The sequence below is a fragment of the Cavia porcellus genome, unplaced genomic scaffold (assembly GCF_034190915.1).
Source record: "Cavia porcellus strain 051 isolate PalLab524CR breed Dunkin Hartley unplaced genomic scaffold, mCavPor4.1 scaffold_3, whole genome shotgun sequence".
Lineage (NCBI taxonomy): Eukaryota > Metazoa > Chordata > Mammalia > Rodentia > Caviidae > Cavia > Cavia porcellus.
The window spans coordinates 70722961-70743615 of NW_026947486.1; the positions used below are offsets into that span (position 1 = coordinate 70722961).

Consider the following 20655-nt stretch of genomic DNA (forward strand, 5'->3'; position numbering starts at 1 on the left):
GGCAATCAATCCTTGGATCCAGTGGCATGTAGGACCTGGCTCAGAGGCCTGACTTCATGTTTATGGTTGGTCAACACAGCATTTTAAGAAATGATTAGTGTCCCAAAGGTTTAGTCCTTAAGCTTTTCCCCCATGCATTAATGTCAATGACAAGCACAGTGAAGGAAAGCCAGGCAGCATTAGGCAAAAGACACAATCTGACCAGATAATCTAAAAGCTAGGCAAGGAAGGATGTGAAGAAGAAATCTGAAGAAGGGTTCTTATTTTATTTGCCATTAGGGCTGTTCATCTATACATCAGTTGTCCCTGTAGAGGGACATGGTAGTGTTGTATCTGCCTGTCCCCTAGAAGTCAAGTTATGACTGTATAGTGTGTTCTCACCAATAGCATGAGCAGAAGTAATCTGTATCACTTCTAGGTAGAAGATTTAAGAGCCAGGGTACTGCCCACTGTGTTCCCTTCCCATGCCATTGGAACTAATTCTAGTTGGTGAGATTCTGTCACTCAAGGTCCCAGGGAAGAAGGATGTGTCCACCTGAGAGCAACATATAGTATAGGAAATAAATCTTTATTGTCTTAAATCCTAAGCTTTGTAGGGTGTCAATGCATCATAATTCAATTAATTTTAATTATTATAGGATACCCAGTACTTGAAGAGGACTGGAGTTTGATATTCAAAATGGAAAAGGTAAAAAATACTCCTATAATTTCTATATCTATTCTGAAAAAGAACAGAATCACAGGGATCTCTTCCCCAATGGGATAATCACAAGCACTCCAGCAACTGAAAGTAGGTTTCACCTTCTGTGCTATGTCATGTTCTTACGTTATGTTCTTATATTCATTATTTTGTTATGTTACAACTAGAACAAAGATTGTGAGCCAAATCTAACCTGTGACTTGTTTTGCAAGCCCTTTTGGAGATAAGGAAGCAAAGAAGTCCTAATATAAATGACTTCCATTAAGCACATCATTAAAGTTCTGTTGTTTACATCCTCACTCTCTGGTACAGGATCGGGACAGGATCTGAGAAAAGGATATAAACAGTGTATGTCAGGATTAGTGAACCTGACAGTCCTCAGGATGACTCAGTGGAAAGTTGCTTAAGTGCTTGCTCAAAATGATTCACTGCCCAGAAAATCCACGGCAAGTCAGATTGTTAGACTAAAGGATCGGTATGGTTTGTCTACCTCCCTGAACATAGCACGGAGCATGCACTAAGGCCTTAAGTAAAGATGAAGGCTCTTGGAGGGTCTTATAAGTGTCTTGGCCTGCTGGACATGGCCTCTGTTGTGGTTACTGGCTGCCTTCCAGGGGGGGGGTGTATATGGGGTGGCTGGAATGCTAGGAATCCTGGGCTGGCTTAGCAGGCACTCCAACTGGCTTGGTGTTCTATATGCTCCAAAGACTTTCTCCATTGTCCTTGGCATCCAATAACTATACTTGGGCTTAAGATTTTTAGGGCTGGGTGGGTCCTTGGAAGCTTTCTATCTCTGTACCAGATCACTCCTTCATTAGGTGGTACCAGCAAATGAGCAGGCCATTCCACTCTGGATGGGACACAAGCTGTTTGTCTCCTTGCCTCGGCCTGGCTTTTGGGAGGGCTGCCCAGAGACACCAGCTGCCTGGCTGAAATTCAGCCTTTGGTGGCTGTTAACAAGTTTTGTGTCAATTCAGGTATTGCTGAGTTATTGCTGACTGGCTCTGAGTTGGGAGCAAAAGGAAGGAGCAGTAAACAGAAGGAGAAAGAAGATAAAAAGGTATTTTACTTGGATCTATGAAACCAATAATCTTCCTTTTGAGCAGTTGATTAGGAGATTAGTTTGGACTGGGTATTTTCTCTCATTTTCTATGGTAACCAGAAGGTTCAGCTCCCCAAGTCCCACCTGTAGCATCATTAGGTTTAGATTATTGTGGAGAGGTAGAGAAGGGAGGGAATTATATGTTGTCCCTGGTTCCCATAAAGACTAGACAATTCACAATACAGAGGAACCCAGAGCCATAGTGCTACATCCTTTTCACTAGCCTTCTCCAGCTTAGACTTGACCATGGGCCATCCTAATAGTCACAGAGGCCACATTTCCCTGGGCATAAGCTCTGGTCAACTCAAAGAAATTAAGACAGAAACTTAGTGTCTTGAAAAACACAACATAAAAGATGACAGGCAACAAGACAGCCTTGAAATTTAATTCACTTCATACACATTTGTTCAGAGACTACTCTGTGCCTTGGCACATGTGATAAATAAAGACTTTGGCTCCAATTTTTTTCCAAATGTGAGGGGTGAATTTCAGTCATAAGAAGTGAAGAGAGTGAACAGGAGGAAGGTATTTAATCCTTTTAAATCTTGTCTGCAAGGGATATATAGGACAAGCACAATCCAAGAGGCAGAGTGACCTGGATGCAGGCTCACCTAATGTTACTAAGCATTGTGGCTTCAGGTAAGTTGTAGTTGTTTTGTTTTTCCATCTGTCAAATATGGGCATAAGGAACTAGATAAAAATCTCTCTGTAAAGTATAATTTTCTACAGCTATAGAATACATAATTCCTGCTCACAAGAAGTTTATGACCAATTTGCAAGACACAACATATGGATAGAGAAGGTACAAAACTGAATTCAACATTAAATAAAATGAAGCATGAAAGTATCCAGTGAATAGGACAAAGCTGTGCCTCATACTGCAGTCACCCCACTAGTCACATGTGTCCATTTACATTTAAAATATTTAATATAAATACAACTTAAATATACTTCTTCTGTCTCACAGAAGTCATGTTTCAAATGTGCAACAGTCACATCCCTAGTGGGTACTATAATAGTGTACATATAAAGTCTGCTTTCATCATTGCACAAAGTTCTGCTGGACAGTGAGGTAAAGACGGCATGTACCAAAGATACCTAGAGAGCATAGAACTTTCCACTCTAAGCCTGCTAAACCAGGTCTCATGGTGCTATTTAGTTGTGACCATTGCCTGCCTTCTGAGATGCTGTTGGACTTTGTTTCTGGTCATGATTCCTGCCCTGTTCAGGCAGCTGAGCAGCTCCATACTTTCTCTGTGTCTCTTTTCCTTTTATCTTTCCCCAGGGCCTTCGGGAAAGCCAGGTCTTCCTCCCGTCATGTAAATTTCCCTTTTAAGTAGATCTATGAATAATCTAGATAATCCGAGAATTCATGCATCTTTAGAACTCCCTCAGCTGTTTGCTCAGAAGATACTATAGGCAAAGTCCCACAAAGACCGGATGAACTGATCAATGAAAGCCAGCCTCATACTTACTAGTTTAGAGAAGCAAGTACAGACAGGAATGAACAGAAAGTCCTTATATGCTCCCTGAGCAGTACTATTAATAACATGGAAAAAAATATCCAATGTAATCCTGAAGACTGATTTCAAATGAAAACAAAGCAAATAAAGGAAACCAAAACAAAAGAGCAGCAAGACAAGCACAAGGGCTCCCCAGGGTCCCTCTGGCTTGTGGGATGGGTGAATGTGAGAGTGTAAGAGTGAATGTGTTCCAGTGTACATGATAGTCACATATACAAAACTGGGGTTGGTGGGGCATGGATGAGCAGAGCTGGAGGCTTTCTGGGTCAAAGGAGCCTCTGACTTGGAGGAGGAGTCTCTCTTGCTTTTGGTGGGGAGAGGAGAATGTCAAGCAATCTCATGCCCAATTCCTCTAAAGGGGGGGCAGGAAGGATGGTGTCATAACACAGGGAGTGTTAATGGCTGCTATTTTAACAATCTAAACTTACTGCCCCAGGGCGCCAGTAGAAGCTAAACAGTCTTACTGCAAAGGATGCAATTTTTAAAAATCAAATAAATAGCTGAAGGCACACTCACACTGAACTTGTGCCCAACTCAGTGTCAGTCAACAAGTTTCCATTGAATGCTGGACAAGCCAACTCCTCTTCCAAAGAGAACACAAAAAACATTGTAAGTTCAGTTTGGGGGCAGCTGGAAGATCTTATGTATCTTGCTCTTTCCAGTTTTTTTCCTCGTTTCTTGCTCCTTCCTTCTCTAGTTAAGACTTTTGTTCCTTAATCCAACCTCTCCAAAGTTAATTTCTTGTAAATGCATCCTGCTGGCTCTGACCTGAGTGCTGTGATTCCTTTAGTTTGTGTTCCCGTATGTGAGGACAGACTTGTTGCTCTGTATCTCAAGGCAGATCCTTTTTGTGAAAAAGCTGTCCACCTGCCACATGTTCCAAAGTGGAGGCAAAGTACCCAAATATACACAAAGTAATGTTATGGCTTCAAATGACATGTCTACATGCTGATAAGCCAACGTGCTGAAAAATTAAATTGTCCCAGTGTTAGGATGTGTGCCTAACCACATATTTGAAGCTAGCCAGACTCAGCCACTAAGTCTTAGCATAAAATCTTCATTTCCATTCTGGCCAGCATGTTTGCACTGTTGCACACTGACTCTGGCCCTACAGCCTGAAACAATTCCAACAATAGCTGAAATTTATGAAAGACATATAATTGACCAGGCATTCTGCTAAGCCTTTACATATCTTAGTTCAGTTCACCCTCACAACATTCTTTTAAGTATGATCTGTTATAACCCTATTTTACATACACACCTTCATACACATGCTCATGTCCAATCATATTTTCATCAAGTGTATGTAAAATGAATGAAGCCTCTTTGTATCACCTTAGTGCTCAGTTCTTCAAGGTTCCATTTGCACTCTCTTCCACTGACATCTGACTAACTTTATTTTTTTTTTTTATTTTTTTTTGTTGTTGTTGTTTTGTCTTTTTCATTTTTATCGGTACTGGGGATTGAACTCACGACCGCCTGCTTGCAAGGCAGGTGCTTATGCCGCTGAGCTAAATCCCCAACCCCATTTTAACTTTAATGAATTCTTATGGTTCACCATTGCTCCTTCTGCTGATAAACAGCAAAATTTCTAGGAAAGAGTAACCTAGTCTAATTCCTATCACGTTTTATTGACTATTTGACAGGTGAGTGACTAGAGAGAGGTAAAGATGAAGGAAACTGCAAGACAGACAAGTAAGTGCAGGAAGATTTCTGGGAATACTAAAGACATACTTCCTACTTTGTTAATGGGCCAGCCCTACAAAATAGTACCTAACCATAGGGCATACAAGGTCCCCTGAGACTGGGCCTCTGTCACTCTGACTTTTCCAGCTTTCTTCCTTTTACATAATCCACACTCAACTGCAGTCACAGGTCACACACATGCTTTTGCATGTGCCCTCCCCTCCTCCTCTTCCTTCACCTGGCAAAGTTCCATTCATCTGTCAGAACCCAGTTCTAATGCTGACTCCTCTCTGAGGCTTTGTCTGGATTCTGGCTCTTACAGACTCCCTCTCTTTTCTCCTCCCTCTGCCTGTACAGGCCTAGTCCACATCTCTACTGGAGTACTCACATTTTCTACTTTAATGATCTCAGTATGCCCCTTGCCCACACTGTACTATGAGCTCCTTGAGACAACGACTTTGAACATACTTCAGACCTGCTCCAAAGCCTGCACTCTGTAAATATTTGTGTTTCTCAGCAGGGTTACCATTGGAATTTTATGAGGGACACTTCGCTGAATTGTGTTTCCAGTTATTGTGGAATATTCAGCATCCATATTTTTGCCCACTAAATGCCAATGATTTTCCCCAACATATCACTGTGATACTTCCCTTGAAGAGGGGAAGGGCCTGATCCTCCTTGTTTTGCAAGTAGCATTACAGCTATGTTGTTTTCTGTAATCACAGTGGTCTGAGAGGCTCCCTGAAGTAGTGTTGCGCTGTGCTCCTGTAAGAGGTGATGAATGACAGGTTCCAGCTAAAACATGAATTTGTAAGAAAGGAAGGACTGAAGAACTTCTGGCCAGCAAATAGGTATTATGAGGCAGCCTAATCAGCACACCACAGTACCAAGCAGAGACTCCTACTCAGAGTTTTCATGATTTAAGAGGGGTGAAGGGTCAGACTGAACCAAAACAAAGTTCTCCTCCGTTTTCAAGGGAAAAATATGAAATAAATGTATCTAAATGGACTGTCAGCATTGCCCATGCTTCTGCTAAGGGCTTGCTTTGCTTTGAGAAGGTCAACAATTTGTGCAGCACACTCACTAAAGGCACCGTTAGGAATCTAATCAGAAGAAAACCAACAGGCAAGACAAAGGTGTTGTCACTGGTTTTACATTTTCTGCCAAACAGTCATGAAACTTGTCACTTATTTCCTTTTGTCCCTCTACATTATTTTACTGAAGCTGGAGACTCGTGGTTGGTGTCTGGTTATGCAGCTGCGATCATTGGGATCTAAGCTAACAAGTACCAAATGTAAGGCTCCAGCTTTGCTCACAGTGCAGATATGCCTACCTGCAATCTGAGGACCTCAGATATATATATTTCTTTTCTCCACTACTGAACACTGTCTTAATTTTACGCAACGAACTTACTTTTCAAAGTAACTTTCTACGTCAAACTTTCTGCTCACTGACAACATAAACCTTAGGAGAAGGTAGGCATATAAATTCGGAAAACAGGCACAGAGATGCTAATCTACTCTGTGGACCCCATGCAGTAAACTGAAAGGAGAGCAGGGCTAGACTTCATCTGGCCTCATGTCTTTTTCAACCATGACAGGACAATCTAATACCAGCTTAGAGAGGAAATGTATAACCCATAGAACCAAACCTCTTCCTTCTTCCCACAAGATATCTTAATCAACTGGAATAGCTTGTAGCTCAGTAGAATCTATGATCAGTGACCTAAACCGGAAGCTAAATGATTTCATCCTGACATCAACAGACATTGCACATTATAGCTTGGAGATCAAAGTGCCAAATTCTCCAAATATCTTTTTACTAATTCCAAGGACCGAAATAAAGGACAGAGAGCCTTCTGTAGACTTTGGTATTTCTCAGCTTGATACAAGAATAAACAGCAAATAAAGACTCATCCTACAACAGGAGGACTAAAACAATGAAAATAGACAAATATTAGCAGCCCCATACAGTCTAATATATATACAGACTCATGTGCTTTACCACAATCATTCTAATTTTTTTCCTTCAATCATAAAGACTCCAAAAAATGAAAATTAAATGTCATTAAAAACATACACTGGGAAATATACATACTGAAATCATAAATGTATGGTTGATCTGATTATGACCTCTATGTAGATGTAGAGGTGCTTAGTAGCACTCTCTCTCCTCATTGGAGGGCACTAACATTTTCACTCCTGTGGTAAACATTTTCCTGCCGCTCATGGCAGTTATTTTTTCACCTTTATGTACATCCCTAAACAACATAATTTAATTTTGCCTATAATTTTACATGCATTTTTGCATATTGTGTCTTGCTTTTACTTACCATTAAGTTTAAGCTGTAAAATACTGACTTTTAAATGAAAAATACTGTCCTTATTCTTGCCTAAAAATACCTCTTTTAGACTAATTTTCTTGAGTTGAAGCTCATTTCTACCCATTCTTCCCTTTTGGAGAAAGAAAGAACAAGTCATTTATCTTTCTGAAGCTTGTTCAATTCTCCTCGGTCTGTCTTTCAACAGGCTCAGTAATTACAGTTTTCCTTCAACATTGCCTCATAGGTTTGATTCTCTAATCCTTTAATAATTTTTCTATAATAAAATCACAGTGAATGGCTCCAGACATGATTTTTCTCACAAAGCAGTCACAGAGGAGGCTCTTTTGGAAATGTATTTCTTCTGACAAAGGGAAACAGTGATGTATTTCTACCACTATATTTTCTCCAAAATCACATAACAAAAGCTGTTGGTAATCTGCTCCTAATAGATCATGTTCTCTAAAGTTCCCCGAGAAACCTTTATAAAGAATCTGCCTGTCATTCAAGATTCAGCATTTCATAAGTTATTAATGCCAGCTACCCCTTGTCATACCTGTCACTGTCAGAAACAATGTGGTTTCTGGAATCTTTCTCATCCTACGAAAAATGTGCTTTGAAAGCCGAGAGTTGCTAGATTCCTCTAAGATCTTTGATTTTTTTCCTGATGTCACTTTCATACTTCTATCAGCAACCTCTTCTCCAACTTCTTCTAATCTCTTTTCCCCATTTAAAAAGAGATATTATCATGGATGAACCTCATGAATTAAGTCAGTCGCACAAGGTTGAATACTGATCACGCTTCTACTCATATGAGGTATTTAGGGAATTCATATCCATAGAGAAAATTGATCCGTGGTTGTCAGAAGCTGGGGGAAAGGGGAGAGCAAAGTTTGTGTTTAGTTGGTATTTGCATACTTGTGGACATGAAAATGTTCTGAAGATGGATGGTGGTGATAGTTTTACTGCAATGTGAAGGTACTTGATACCACTAAACTGTACATTTAAAAATGGCTTGTGGACAATTTTATTGTATGCATATTTTACCAGAATAAATGACAAACATTTAAAAATAACAAGGAAAACAAAGATATGAAGAAAGCAAAGAGGAATACCACATTTCCCTTACTTCCTCATTCTCTATGTTAATTTCTCTATTAAAATAATTAATGAATACATTACATAAACAATTTAACACGAATGTGACTCTGATTTGGCCTTAGCTCTTGAGGGCATGATCTTATGTATGTGGAGAAATCAAAAATGCATGAATTGATAAAGGAAAGAACATGGAGCTCTCAAGGACAGTTATCTCAATGTTTGGAAAAATCAATCTCCTCTTTTCTTTAATCAAAATAAAAACCAACTGCCTTTCCCTTTCACCCTTAAGAAATCAACTCTGATTTGGAGTCATTTCTGAAAAGATGCAGCACATATACTTCATAGATCCTGTCCAATTCTGGAAGTATAAATCTAGAAAACAGTTTTTAGGTACCCACATATATATGCTGAAACACTTTCCATTCTCTAGGTTTTAATATGTATGTGGCAAAAGCAAGAGACAACAAGCACAATAAGATATTTGCAAAATATACTACTTGGATGGTTGAAAATGAAATCCTGTGAGGAGCCAGATTTTGTAAGAGATTTGAATGATTGTCACCCTATGTCTGCCAGTTTCTAAAATCACTTTTAGTAAATACCTGATAGTGTAAAAGTCTGAATATGAAAATTGCACAAAAATATAACATAAAGAATATTATTTGACTTAGTGGCTGAAAGTAATATGGCATACCTTTCAAGTTATAGTCATTTTGCATTCAAAACCCTCAAGCCAAACCCTTTGGATCTAGACAACAGCATATATATTTGGTTACTTCAAGAACATACTGATTTTAAACTAATAATCCAAAAATTAAAGAAAAATCTTGAGAACTGGTAATTCATCCTAGAAACCACTATGTTCTCTGCCATGAAAAAGTAACTTATCCTTAATATTAGGGAGAAGGTTATTACTCTGCACCAGTGGAGGAGAGACAGCCTGACTCTCGAGGCTTTTCTTTCAGCTCTCTGCCCCACATAATGTATCTAGGTACTCAGCCCAGCTAGTAGCTTTAGGATCTTTCTCACAAATATACGCTTTCTTCCTATGCAACCTAATTTCTTATACAACTTTCTATATCCTTCATTCAAATTAAGTTAAGAATGATTGCTAAGAGTTATCACATTCAAAGACAGATAAATGAATGTATTAGGAATTAAAGCCTATAAGAAAAAGATGAACTTGCAATAATGACAATTTCAGGTGTCTCCAACTTGGCAGGGAAGTGGAAGTACAGGTAAGCAGAGTTGACCTGATGTCTCGAAGATTTTAGAATTAAAGGTCACAGGAAATCAAAGTAATAATCACCTCTTCTTCTTACTAAAGTAGAAATCCAATCCTGGACCAAGGGTTAGAACCTTGCCCTTAGGTTGAAAGCTCACTAAGTGGCATTGTGCTAATCCTTTCTTTAAAATATCCTAGACGTGACTCTGATTTCAAACTAAGTTGAAAACAGACTAAGCTGAAAAAACTGATTTCATTTCAAACTATGTTGATTGCTTTCCCCTTTGAGAGTTTCATTTGTTTATCAGCAGAAATTCCTGGGCTAATTCCGAGAAATGCCATTCATTTCTGGCCAAGTCATGAACAATGGGCGGGGTAGAAAGGGAAGCTCCCCATGGAGGGTCCTACTTTCTAGACCTAACAGCCAAAGGCTCTGACTGTGCAAGACAGCAGAAGATAAAGGCTTTAGGTGGGAACTCTGGGAAAGTAGGGGAGGCAGGCCACATGCCCACTGTACACATTTACTATAGGGTTGATTCCCAGAAATGCCACACAGGCAAAATGTTCACAGGATGCTTATGCTCCTCATAATCAAAGAAACAATGTTGCTACGTTTCCCATATCCCTTTGCAGACTCACAGGGCCTTGTATTACAAGATCATACCCAGAAGTGCTCTATGGGAGTGTTCCTTTCTGTTTCCCTTGGGCCTTATTCAGTAGTGAATTCTCCAGGCTAAGTGATTACAATTAATGTGGTGCTCATCTTAAATGTATAACACTCACTGAAGCCCAGATGAATCTGAATTTTTAGGGTAAAGCCTGAGGATTAGCATTTTATCAAATCCTCCAAGGTGGCCCTTAAGCACATTAAAGTTTGAATAGCAGTAATTTAGGATCTCATACAAAATGATCTGTTACCCTAATGCACTTCTCCAAACAAAGGTATTGTATGTACCAAGAGCTTACAGACATAACATAAATTACTTCTGAGAATTGAATGGTATAATGTAACAATTCCTAAAACATATACTAATGAACAGTAATCCTGAAAAATACTCTATAAGAATTAGTCTCATAGCTGAGTAAGTTAGGAAAATACTGCATCCTATATACTTGTCTGGTAGATTCATAGCTTCATAATACATATTAATATAGGAAAGGTTCTGAGAAGTCCTGCATTGCAAGTACACTGCTCAAGTTTCTCTAATTCAAAAACTTTCAAGTTATTTGGTCATATAAATGTTTTCCTTAGTAAACTCTATTACCACCCCATAAAATTATATTCCTTAGAGAAAACCTTGAGAAACACTGTCTAAACTCAGAAAAGTGAGTATAATGATAGAGGCTTTTGAATATAGAACACAAATGTTATTTAAGACATACGGGGATCTCAAAGTATCATTTTCTTTACCTTTGGGAAGGGCCAGTTTCTCTTAATGTCCACTGAAAGAATAGAGCAGTTAGAAGTTCTGCTTTACCATGACAGAAGGCTACATTTTTTTTCCTAAAAGGCGTGTTCTTACATAACTTGAGCCTGCTGGCATACTTTTAGAAATCACATTTTTTTAAGTAACTTACAGGATTTACCAGAGACAACAATCATGTCACCTGGCCTGCAGAAGTTGCAGGCCACTTTTCTGGAAAAGGTTTTAACCCTTAATATTCTGCAAAGTATCCAAGGACAAACAGTTTGAGAAAAACAATGGAAACAAAACATGGAAGACAAATGAAGGGGTTTAAGAGTGCAGGCAGTATACATATGCAGGGTCTAGTGATCACCAGAGATCATTCTCTCAAGAGAGTTCTTAGTAACAGTGGAAGAAAAATGATAGAAACAACAATATAGTGAGGATACTTAAGTAAAACCTCTGCTAATCTAGAGACAAACACTCCAGAACTTTTAGGCATTTGGATAGATTTGGATCCAGAAAAATGTTTCTGTTTGTTTTTGGTGCTGGGATTAAATCCAGGGCCCTGCACAACGAGGTACGTATTGTACCACTGAGCTATATTCCCAGTCCTTTTCATTTTATTTTGAGACAGGATCCCATTAGATGGCCTAGACTGGCCTGGAACTTTGAATCCTCCTGCTGAGGAGAATCCATCCTACTGAGTAGCTGAGATTACAGGCATGTGCCTGACTAGGGAGGTTTATTTACTTATTTATTTTTAAACACACCAGTCTTTTGCAGATAAAGACATAGGTCCTAACTGATCAATTTGCATATTATAGTTCTAAAAGTCTCCTTAATACAGAAAAAGGAATGCTAATTAGCTGTAACTAGAAATATAAGCAACTGCTATTATAAAAAAGTAATCAAACTGGGATAGGGGAAAGGAGAAAAGAAAGAAAGGAAAAGTTTATATGTCTCTCTGTGTGTGCATATATATATATATATATATATATATATATAACATGCATACAAGATAGATAACTGTACTACTAATCTGTTAATCAAAAAGAACAGTTTGTATTTTCATTAGTCAATTGTTTGATCATTGTTTTCATGCCTATATATTATAATCTGAACAACTACTTTGATAATACTATGCAATATATTAACCAGTGCTAATTTCCCACAATATTGTTTTGAAATTCTGTATCATCATTTTTATTCATTTTTGTTTTTAAAATAAAATTGATCTTTTCCATAAACTCCAAGAAGCAATTAAATACAGATTTTAGAAGACAACAAAAGAAGAGAGGAAAAATTAGACATGGATGATGGCAATAGCAGCAAATCAGCAGTAGCCATGATAGGAGGCAGCAAAATTGAAAAGGATGGGTCAAATGATGGGGAAGTCTTAAAATTTCTTCATTAAGTTAAAAATAGACTTATCATATGACCTCATAAAAACTTGGACTCACATTTTCACAGCAGTGTCAAAAGTCATAAACAACCCAAATGCCATCAACTGGTGAGTGAATCAATGAAGCAGCTTGAACATTATTCAGCCATAAAAATGAAGTACTGGCATATGCTACAAAATGAATAAGGGTTTCGAGAATATTATGCCAAGTTAAAGAATCCAGAAGCAGAATATCATCCACTATATGATTCTTTATGTGAAATCCAAAACAGATAAATCTACAGAGATATAAAGTAGATTCCTGGCCATAAGAAGCTAGGGAGACAGTGGAATGAGAAGCAACTATATAATGTGCACACAGTTTCCTTTAGGGATTGTGAAAAATTTTAAGAACTAAATTAGTGGTGATGGTTTCACAGTGTCATCAATGTTCTTAATGCCCCAGAATTGTCTGTTTTGAACTTATAATTTTTAAGTGAGATGTGTTTTACCACAATGAAATAATAAATTGAGCCTGGAACTTCTGCCCTTAAAATCAATAGAGAGAACAAAAAAGCTTCTCTTTGATTAGACCTAGATCGTTTTTTATGTAAATGTATGGGATGGGAAGAAAATCGAACAAAATGAACAAGTTCAGTGCTGAAAGACCAAAACAAACAAATAAAAATATTCAGAGTAGCCAAGTAACTTTGAATCCTCTTTCTAAACCATTCAAGATCAAACAGTGCATACATCCCAGATCATATACAGTCTGCTTTTTGACAATATGGACTTATACAATAAAATGCTGTTCAAATCTGTGTTAAATAAGGGAATGTTTTGGTATAAAAGAGAAATCACCTTTATTTATAAATGATTTTTAGCAACAAATTAATATTCTGTACTACCAACTGACGGTAGCTAAATCCGTCAAGTACACAAATGCTACTGAAATTTGAAATGCATGAAGAGATACTGTACTATACCCTCTTCCCAGTCACCCTTCCTTCTTCCTTCTGGCTTGGTCTGGCTATGTGGTCTGGCTTTTAAGTGCTTATTACATAATTATCCCTTATATTTGTGCATTTTTCCTCTTGTCTCTGTAGCACAGCAAAAATAATCCTTTTTACACCTTCTTCCTTCAAGCTAATGATTTTAAAAAATGGAATGTATATTGTTTGCAATTTTGTTTATGGATTTCAAAGTATAATTTCTTTCAATTGTGCTCGTATTTTGTTAGTAGAGTTGTTTTTTTAGCATTCCGGTTATAAACTTTCATAAGTTTTTGGGTGATTTTCTCCAATTTTGTCTTTTTCTTTAACCTGTGTTATTTTTCAGCACACAATTTTGCAGAATGTTGGGATCTTCAGAATTTTGTACTTTAATGGCGTGTAAATATTAAAAATACAAAAATCATAATTTATATATTTTGCTAATGCTATAACTTCTACAATTTTTTTCCTATTTTGATGTTATATTAACAAATTCACAATTTGTATGAATAAATTAGCATATTTTATAGGCAAACTTAAATGTCATAGCTTAAAAAGGTACATATTACAATACGGCAAAAATGCCTACATTGGCTAGCTCACTCATCAGCCAACTACTGTTCCTAAAGAAATGACATGAGGCTTCTTGCCTTGTCCTTATAACATACTGAACACTGTATCACTTAAAAGGGTATTTCCTTAAACTATCTGGAATTTAAAACACTGGGGTGAGAGTTCCTCTCTTGGCAAAATCACACTGTTACTCTCCCTCTTAAAAATATGTAGAGCCAAATTGTTTCACACCTAGCTGAAAGGAACACTATGGATTAGGTCTTTGGTAACCAAATCAAATCAGTTATTTTGGCAATTTTATAAGAACACTTTAATAACCCTGGAATGCTGGAATGTCTCCGAGGGAGCCCAAATTTACTAATTCTGAAAAGCAAATTCTCAGGGCTGGGGATTTAGCTCAGTGGCATAAGCGCCTGCCTGGCAAGCACAAGGTCATGAGTTTGATCCCTGTACCTCAAATAAAAAAAAAAAAAAAAAAAAAAGCAAATTCTCAGTGGACTGACAATAAAAACAACCTCTTAGATAATATCATGATTTAGGCTTTTAGGCACCAGGTCAGTATAAAAGTCATTTATTTACTAATTTATTTATTTATGTATTATCTTGCTCCCCTCCCTTTATCACTCCATCCTCCCAAAAGGGAAGATAGAGAATTTCATTGTTATAAATTTCTAATTACAAGGATCACATGAAATCCTACTTTATGACTAGAGGATTTAGTGACTGTCATAATTACTGTGCAGCTTTCACAACTATTAGTAATGTTTAAGATTCCATGGAGCACCAACTTCTTTGGGCCCAATAGAGCCTTGTGGTCTGTGACCAAGTCTTGGCCTTTGCCGTGAAAACTCTGACAACACTGCTTAAAAAACATTCACTTGCTGTAAATGGTAATCAGTATACATTTCTTTGTGGTAATTCTATAAAAGTAATTGGCATACTCTGATTTCCACCATTTAGCAGGACACAACATGAAATACATGTGGATCACTGCAAAATTCAAGGACAAGCAGTTTCAGAAGTAAGATCCTAGGAAACAGAGAAACAGAAGGGAAGAGATGGCCTCTCTGACTTTTTCAGTGAGAGAAGACCTTATAACTACTTAGGTGATTGCCCCCCATACTGCTATAAAAGAAAATATAAAACCATCACTTGAAATCTACTGCTTATTTGTCTTCTCTTTTTGATACAGAGTTTGCTCATTATCTTGGCATTGAATATTTTACTTTTAAAAGAGGACATTTTCATCACAATGCATTCTATTGGATTAAGACACAAAACCAAAGCTCCTTCCTTTGACAAAACATTCCTGTGGCTCTGAATGCATGAATTTCTTCATAATTAATTACTGGGGTGGAAGGAATACAGAGGAGTCATCACAACATCACAACGATTGCCCTGTCTCAAAGTGAGACTGTGCCAACTCTTTCTTGGATAGGTAGGTAAATTTTATTTCTAGAAATAGTTAAGAAACTGAAACATTCCTTAGTCATTTATTGTAGGATTTAGCAACAAATGTTCCCCAAAGTTCTTCCTTGAATAAAATTTCATTCTTCTCTGTTATGGTTTAAATCTATTTGTTCTTGTTTTATCTTCAGTAAAAAGAAAGACTAGTTGGTTGCATTCTGGTTTAACATGGCAAAGCGGAGATATGAAAAAAATCTATCTGTTCTTTTCCAAACAGAGGAGAGCAATTAACATGTAAAATAAAAAAAAAAATTGAAAACTTGAAAACCAAAATTCATAAAAGCAGGACAAATCCTTCGTGGAATAAAACACATGAGAACAGCACAGGAATATACGGGCGAAAGCTGTATGCTACAATGGTAGCTGGAACTAGATTCAAATATTTGGTGCTGGACAGCTAAGGAGGAACTACAGACTGTAAGTTGTTTCCTGTGTGAAGCTGCTGTGATGATAGTTCGAATCTGGAATACCCCCCAAATGCATCTTGTGTTGAAGGTTTGGCTGCTAGCCTGTAATTCTATTGAGAGGTGGCAGAAACTTTAGAAGGTAAGGGCTAGTGGAAGGAAGTGAAGTCACTGGGAGGATGCCCTGAAAGAAGCTTCTGAAACATCGAGCCCAAGTAAACTTTTCCTTCTTTACTTTGATTTTCTTAGGCATTTTAGCAGAGCAAGAGAAAGCTGACTAATGTATCTGGGAACCAGAATCAGATATAAAAAGGAGCTGACATAGTTCTGCTTACCTGAAATAGTTCCCTAAAATGTCCAAGGTACATGATTGTAGTGTAGGTACAGAGACCTAACACTGCACAAGGAAACAGAGATAAAGACAGATCACTCAGACGTAAGTACTCAAGATGAGACACAAATACATGACCTCCTTTAGAGTTAAGTAAGCCAAGAAGTCTGAAGCAACAATTACGTAAGAAAGAAAGGGCTCATGAATGAATAATCTCTATGGGTAATGAATATATAAAATAAAAACTACAAATAAAAAATCAGTACTGGGGGCTGGGGATTTAGCTCAGTGGCATAAGCGCCTGCCTTGCCAGCAAGCAGTCATGAGTTCGATCCCTGGTACCGATAAAAACAAAAAAGACCCCCAAAAAAATCAGTACTAAAAGAATCTGTCATACAGCCCCCCAAAAAGGTCAGAATTTAGCTCTAAAAATATAATAATTGAAAAATCTGAAATGCACATTAAATAAATTTCAAATACCGTACTTTAAGGAAACACAAAGAGACTAAAATCCCAAGAAATAATGAAAGAGGGTTACAAAATTGTAACCTGTGATGGTTTCACAATGTGAATGACCATATAGTTAAGATAAGAGAAACAAACAATGCAACAGATGGCCTAAATATGAAAATAATTTGCAATTTGGAGAGTATATAAAGATGCTTAAAGTAAAGAAGACATTAAAAAACAAAGAGGTACATGAAATGGAGCCTGTATCAAAGACAACTTTGAAAATGAGAAGAATAATGACTGTAATTGAAGAGAAATTGAAGTGTTTTGGTTGAAAAAAAAACATATGCTAAGGAAGCTAAAGACACAAATCACACATCCATATATATTACTTTGTATGTAAAGATGTAAGGAAAACAAAAGGACCTATAAGAGAAACATAATTGAAGGAGTTACTATCTAAAAAGAAAAGTCAATAAACCAGTTAGTAATATTTTCAAAGTGTTGATGACAAATCAGCTTGCACTTATAATTTTATGTCCGACTACATTATCTTTCAAAAATAAAAACAAAATAAGACCTTTTTACTTATAAGGATGAGAACTTTAGTACCATTATTCATAGAAAGAACTTGTATGATTAACCATAATAAAAATGAACTCACAAAGAGAACAAAGAAAGAAAAGCTTATATCTATACTCCATTCAAAGTATTTTATTCCTTCCTATTTTCTGTTTTCCAAGCCTTATGACCTCAATTATTTTAACAGTTTCATTTTGTCTTAAAATAATTGCTAACTTATAATTTCTCCTTTCCTTAAAACCTGCTACCTACCAGTTGCTTTCTAGGCAGCTGGAGTAGGTGACAGCCATATCCATTCTATGCTCTCTTGCCCTGTTCTGTGTGTCAGCATCATGCCTCAGTCTCCTTCCTAAGGAAAAACAATCTCTACATAGTGCTATAGATAAGTTCCTACAAAATCAGACCACTTTTGAAGACATATTCAAAAGAATGCTTTTATAAATCTATTTGAGAAGCTATCTGGAAAGTTAAAAAGGAAAGCTCTGTAGAGCAGCCATTTTTCAGAAATATTGCTCCTGTTTACCAGAGTCCTTCATTATACCAAATCCTTGGAATTCAGTTTAAATAAAACAAGTAAACACATAGAAAAATGATAAACCTCATTTAGAACTTTATTTCTTAAAACAACTTAGTTTGGTCATATACCAAGACAATTTTTCACATCTTAAAATATATATTGTAATCTACTGTATCATCATCAGTACCAAGAATGATAAAACCATGACATAGTATCATCTTTTTGCTATCTGGTAGATAATAGCCTCTATTAATTGGTGTGTATATACTAATGTACTAAAGTATATTTTATAAAGGAATGTCAACAGGAATACCAAATAAGTAGTAGCAATAAAGGTATGGATCCACTGGAAAATTTACATCTGTACAGAGTTATGTCACATCAGTTTCAGAGGGTTGATTTCCTAAAGCCCACTTTGTACCATAATTGAAGAATTTTTGTCTCTGTGGTAAATAGAATTGACTTCCAAGATGACAAGGCTTTTACTTGGCAGATCCCAAGACTATCCACATAGCTTTCCTAGGACTGCCTTTGAGCCCACAGGTATTTTCTGAATGATTTCAAGTCTTATGCCTCTGCTGTGGGAGCTAAACTATAGTAAGAACCATACAAAGTTATCACTGAGTGAGTCTCTGCCTCAGAAAAATACTCTAACTACAAATTGTGAATGTATATCTAGTACTCCTGTGAAAAAGTCTCTGCCTGGCTCCCCTCAGAGTTGCTCTTCAACAATGTGTACATAGTAACTATTCATCCTGCAGAAGGGGACTATTCAGCAGGCACACAGCTTTATACTGTCATAAACCTCACTTGCTCAGCTCCTTTGATTTATGAATAATCTGTCATCATTCTGAAGCTATGCTTGGATGCAATTCTAGCACTAATTGCATAGCAAACATGTCACAGTGCTACAGTTCCCCTGGTGCCCATCGTCCATGGCAGGAAGAGGCTGTTTATGGCAAAAAAAGTTTATCTGTGTGATTCCCTTGTCTCAATTAATATGTTCCTTCAAATGATTAGAAGTCCAATGAAAATTTCTTACCAGTTACCCAGTAAGTTATTAGAGCCTGGCGGTTAGAGGCCAGTTTGAGATGCCTAAAAGAATACTATCATTACTCCTGTCTGGAAGTTTCCACTCTGGGGAAGTGAGGGAGATGAGTTGGGTTGGGTGAAAGGGGAGACAGAAGAAACCACTAGGGGAAAAAAAAAACCCACAAACTGGTTTACCTGGGCAGCGAGGGCAGCACAGATGAGGAACATGCACAGGAGAGAGGCAATGAAGATTTGGACATCTGACTCGGCTGCAAAGAACATTCCCATTCTAAAAGAGAGAAAGCACCAAGAAAAAAAAATGTCTTTCAAAAGTCACTGGGATCATGCCATTTTGAGAAAGAGTCATGTGGGAACTCATCCAGACAGAGAATAATGCATTCCTTAGAAGTTAAATACAATTAGCATTTTCTTTCCTTTTTTCACATTAGCACCTCTGCTCAGTTCCTTGATGGCTTACTGGCAAATTTTTCTAAGGCCAAGATCACTGTTCCTCCAGTTTTAAAGCCTCCCATTTAACTGTGGGAGGCTTCTTCTGGCCTGGCCCTGTGACATTTCTACCCTTTCCCAGTTCTAGTGGCATGTCATTTCCAGGAGCCTGCTCTGATTTCATAATCACCTTCCCAGTGCCATGGAAGGAAAACGATAATGGGGCCCCTGAACTGCCTCCCAAAACTGGGTAAAGATTTCTCTGTAGCACAGGGATCCTGGAGTCTATAAACTCTACCGTGGCCCAGTAGACTGGTTCCTCTCTTCATTTCCCTTTTCAGCCAACGTTTTTCTGAAAACAAGTTAGAGTTGGGAATTGAGCTGATTAGTTAGTACGCCTGGGTGGGGCAATTGAGTCTCTGCCTGATTTAAAATAACATGATTCCTAGCTCTGACAGCTCTCAGCAATTGTCAGAACAATGGAAGACTTTTAATGTATGTTTTATATTTATATTTTCCCATTCATAATTCATTAGAGGCAAGAGCTACTTGTACTTGTCAGGCCATTGTGGGGGGAGAGGGTGGTGAAGAGGATGGAGAAAGGAAAGATGCCTAGGGTGTGAGTTGTTGTCATTAGGATCATATTTATATTTTCACTGCCTCACACACATCAAAGCCTCAGCCCCAAGGGTGAACTGTCCATCTCCAATGTGTTGGGTCAAGAATCTGACAAAATCATGCCATACCAGGAAGTTAATCAGTCCCTAGATGCTCTATTTAATACATGCCTTCACCACTTAAAGGGGCAGTTCTCTTTTATCCAAATCAGAGTCACTTAACCAGATTCCTTTTTTTTTTTTTTTTTCTTTTTTTTGTATGCTTTCTAAAATAAATTTTTGGAATGCTGCAGAGAAAATCTTTGTATTTCACACTCTTCAGAACCAAGTATTATCATGTGGAGGAGAGATCACTGAAGCACATCAAAAACCACACCTCCAGGTTGAGTTTTAACTGAATCCCTAATGTTGTATACTAAATAGCGTTCTAGAGTTAAAAGACTATTAATAATAATGAAAACAGCAATGATAATCATGATGACAGAGATGATAATAGTAACTAACAAATCTTGAAAATTTACCATGGCCAAACACTGTTTTAAGTGATTTCAATGGATTAGTGAATTCAACTCTTACCACAACCTAATGAAATAGTAATACCATTATCTTATTTTAAAGACAGGAAGCTGAAGGCATCCAAGAGAGGTTAGGTAACCTGTTTTGCATAACATGGCTCATACATCACAGAGCCAAGGTCAGAAACTTGTTCTGTCTTAATTTTAGAAACTTGTAGACACTTAATACCTCCCAACATTACCTGAAAGTTACATTTCCACATGCTCATATTTGTGAAAGT

The 20655-nt window shown here is 37.5% G+C and overlaps 1 protein-coding gene across 5 annotated transcripts in view; it reads right to left on the bottom strand.

Moving 5' to 3' along the window:
- Positions 1–20655, bottom strand: part of Chrdl1 (chordin like 1) — a 114960-nt gene that overhangs the window by 73010 nt on the left and 21295 nt on the right. For all 5 annotated transcript variants that reach the window (XM_005002703.4, XM_063246278.1, XM_063246277.1 and 2 more), the window contains exon 4: positions 18991–19084. In XM_005002703.4, coding sequence (XP_005002760.1) covers positions 18991–19084 — 94 coding nt within the window. The remainder of the gene's footprint in view (positions 1–18990; positions 19085–20655) is intronic.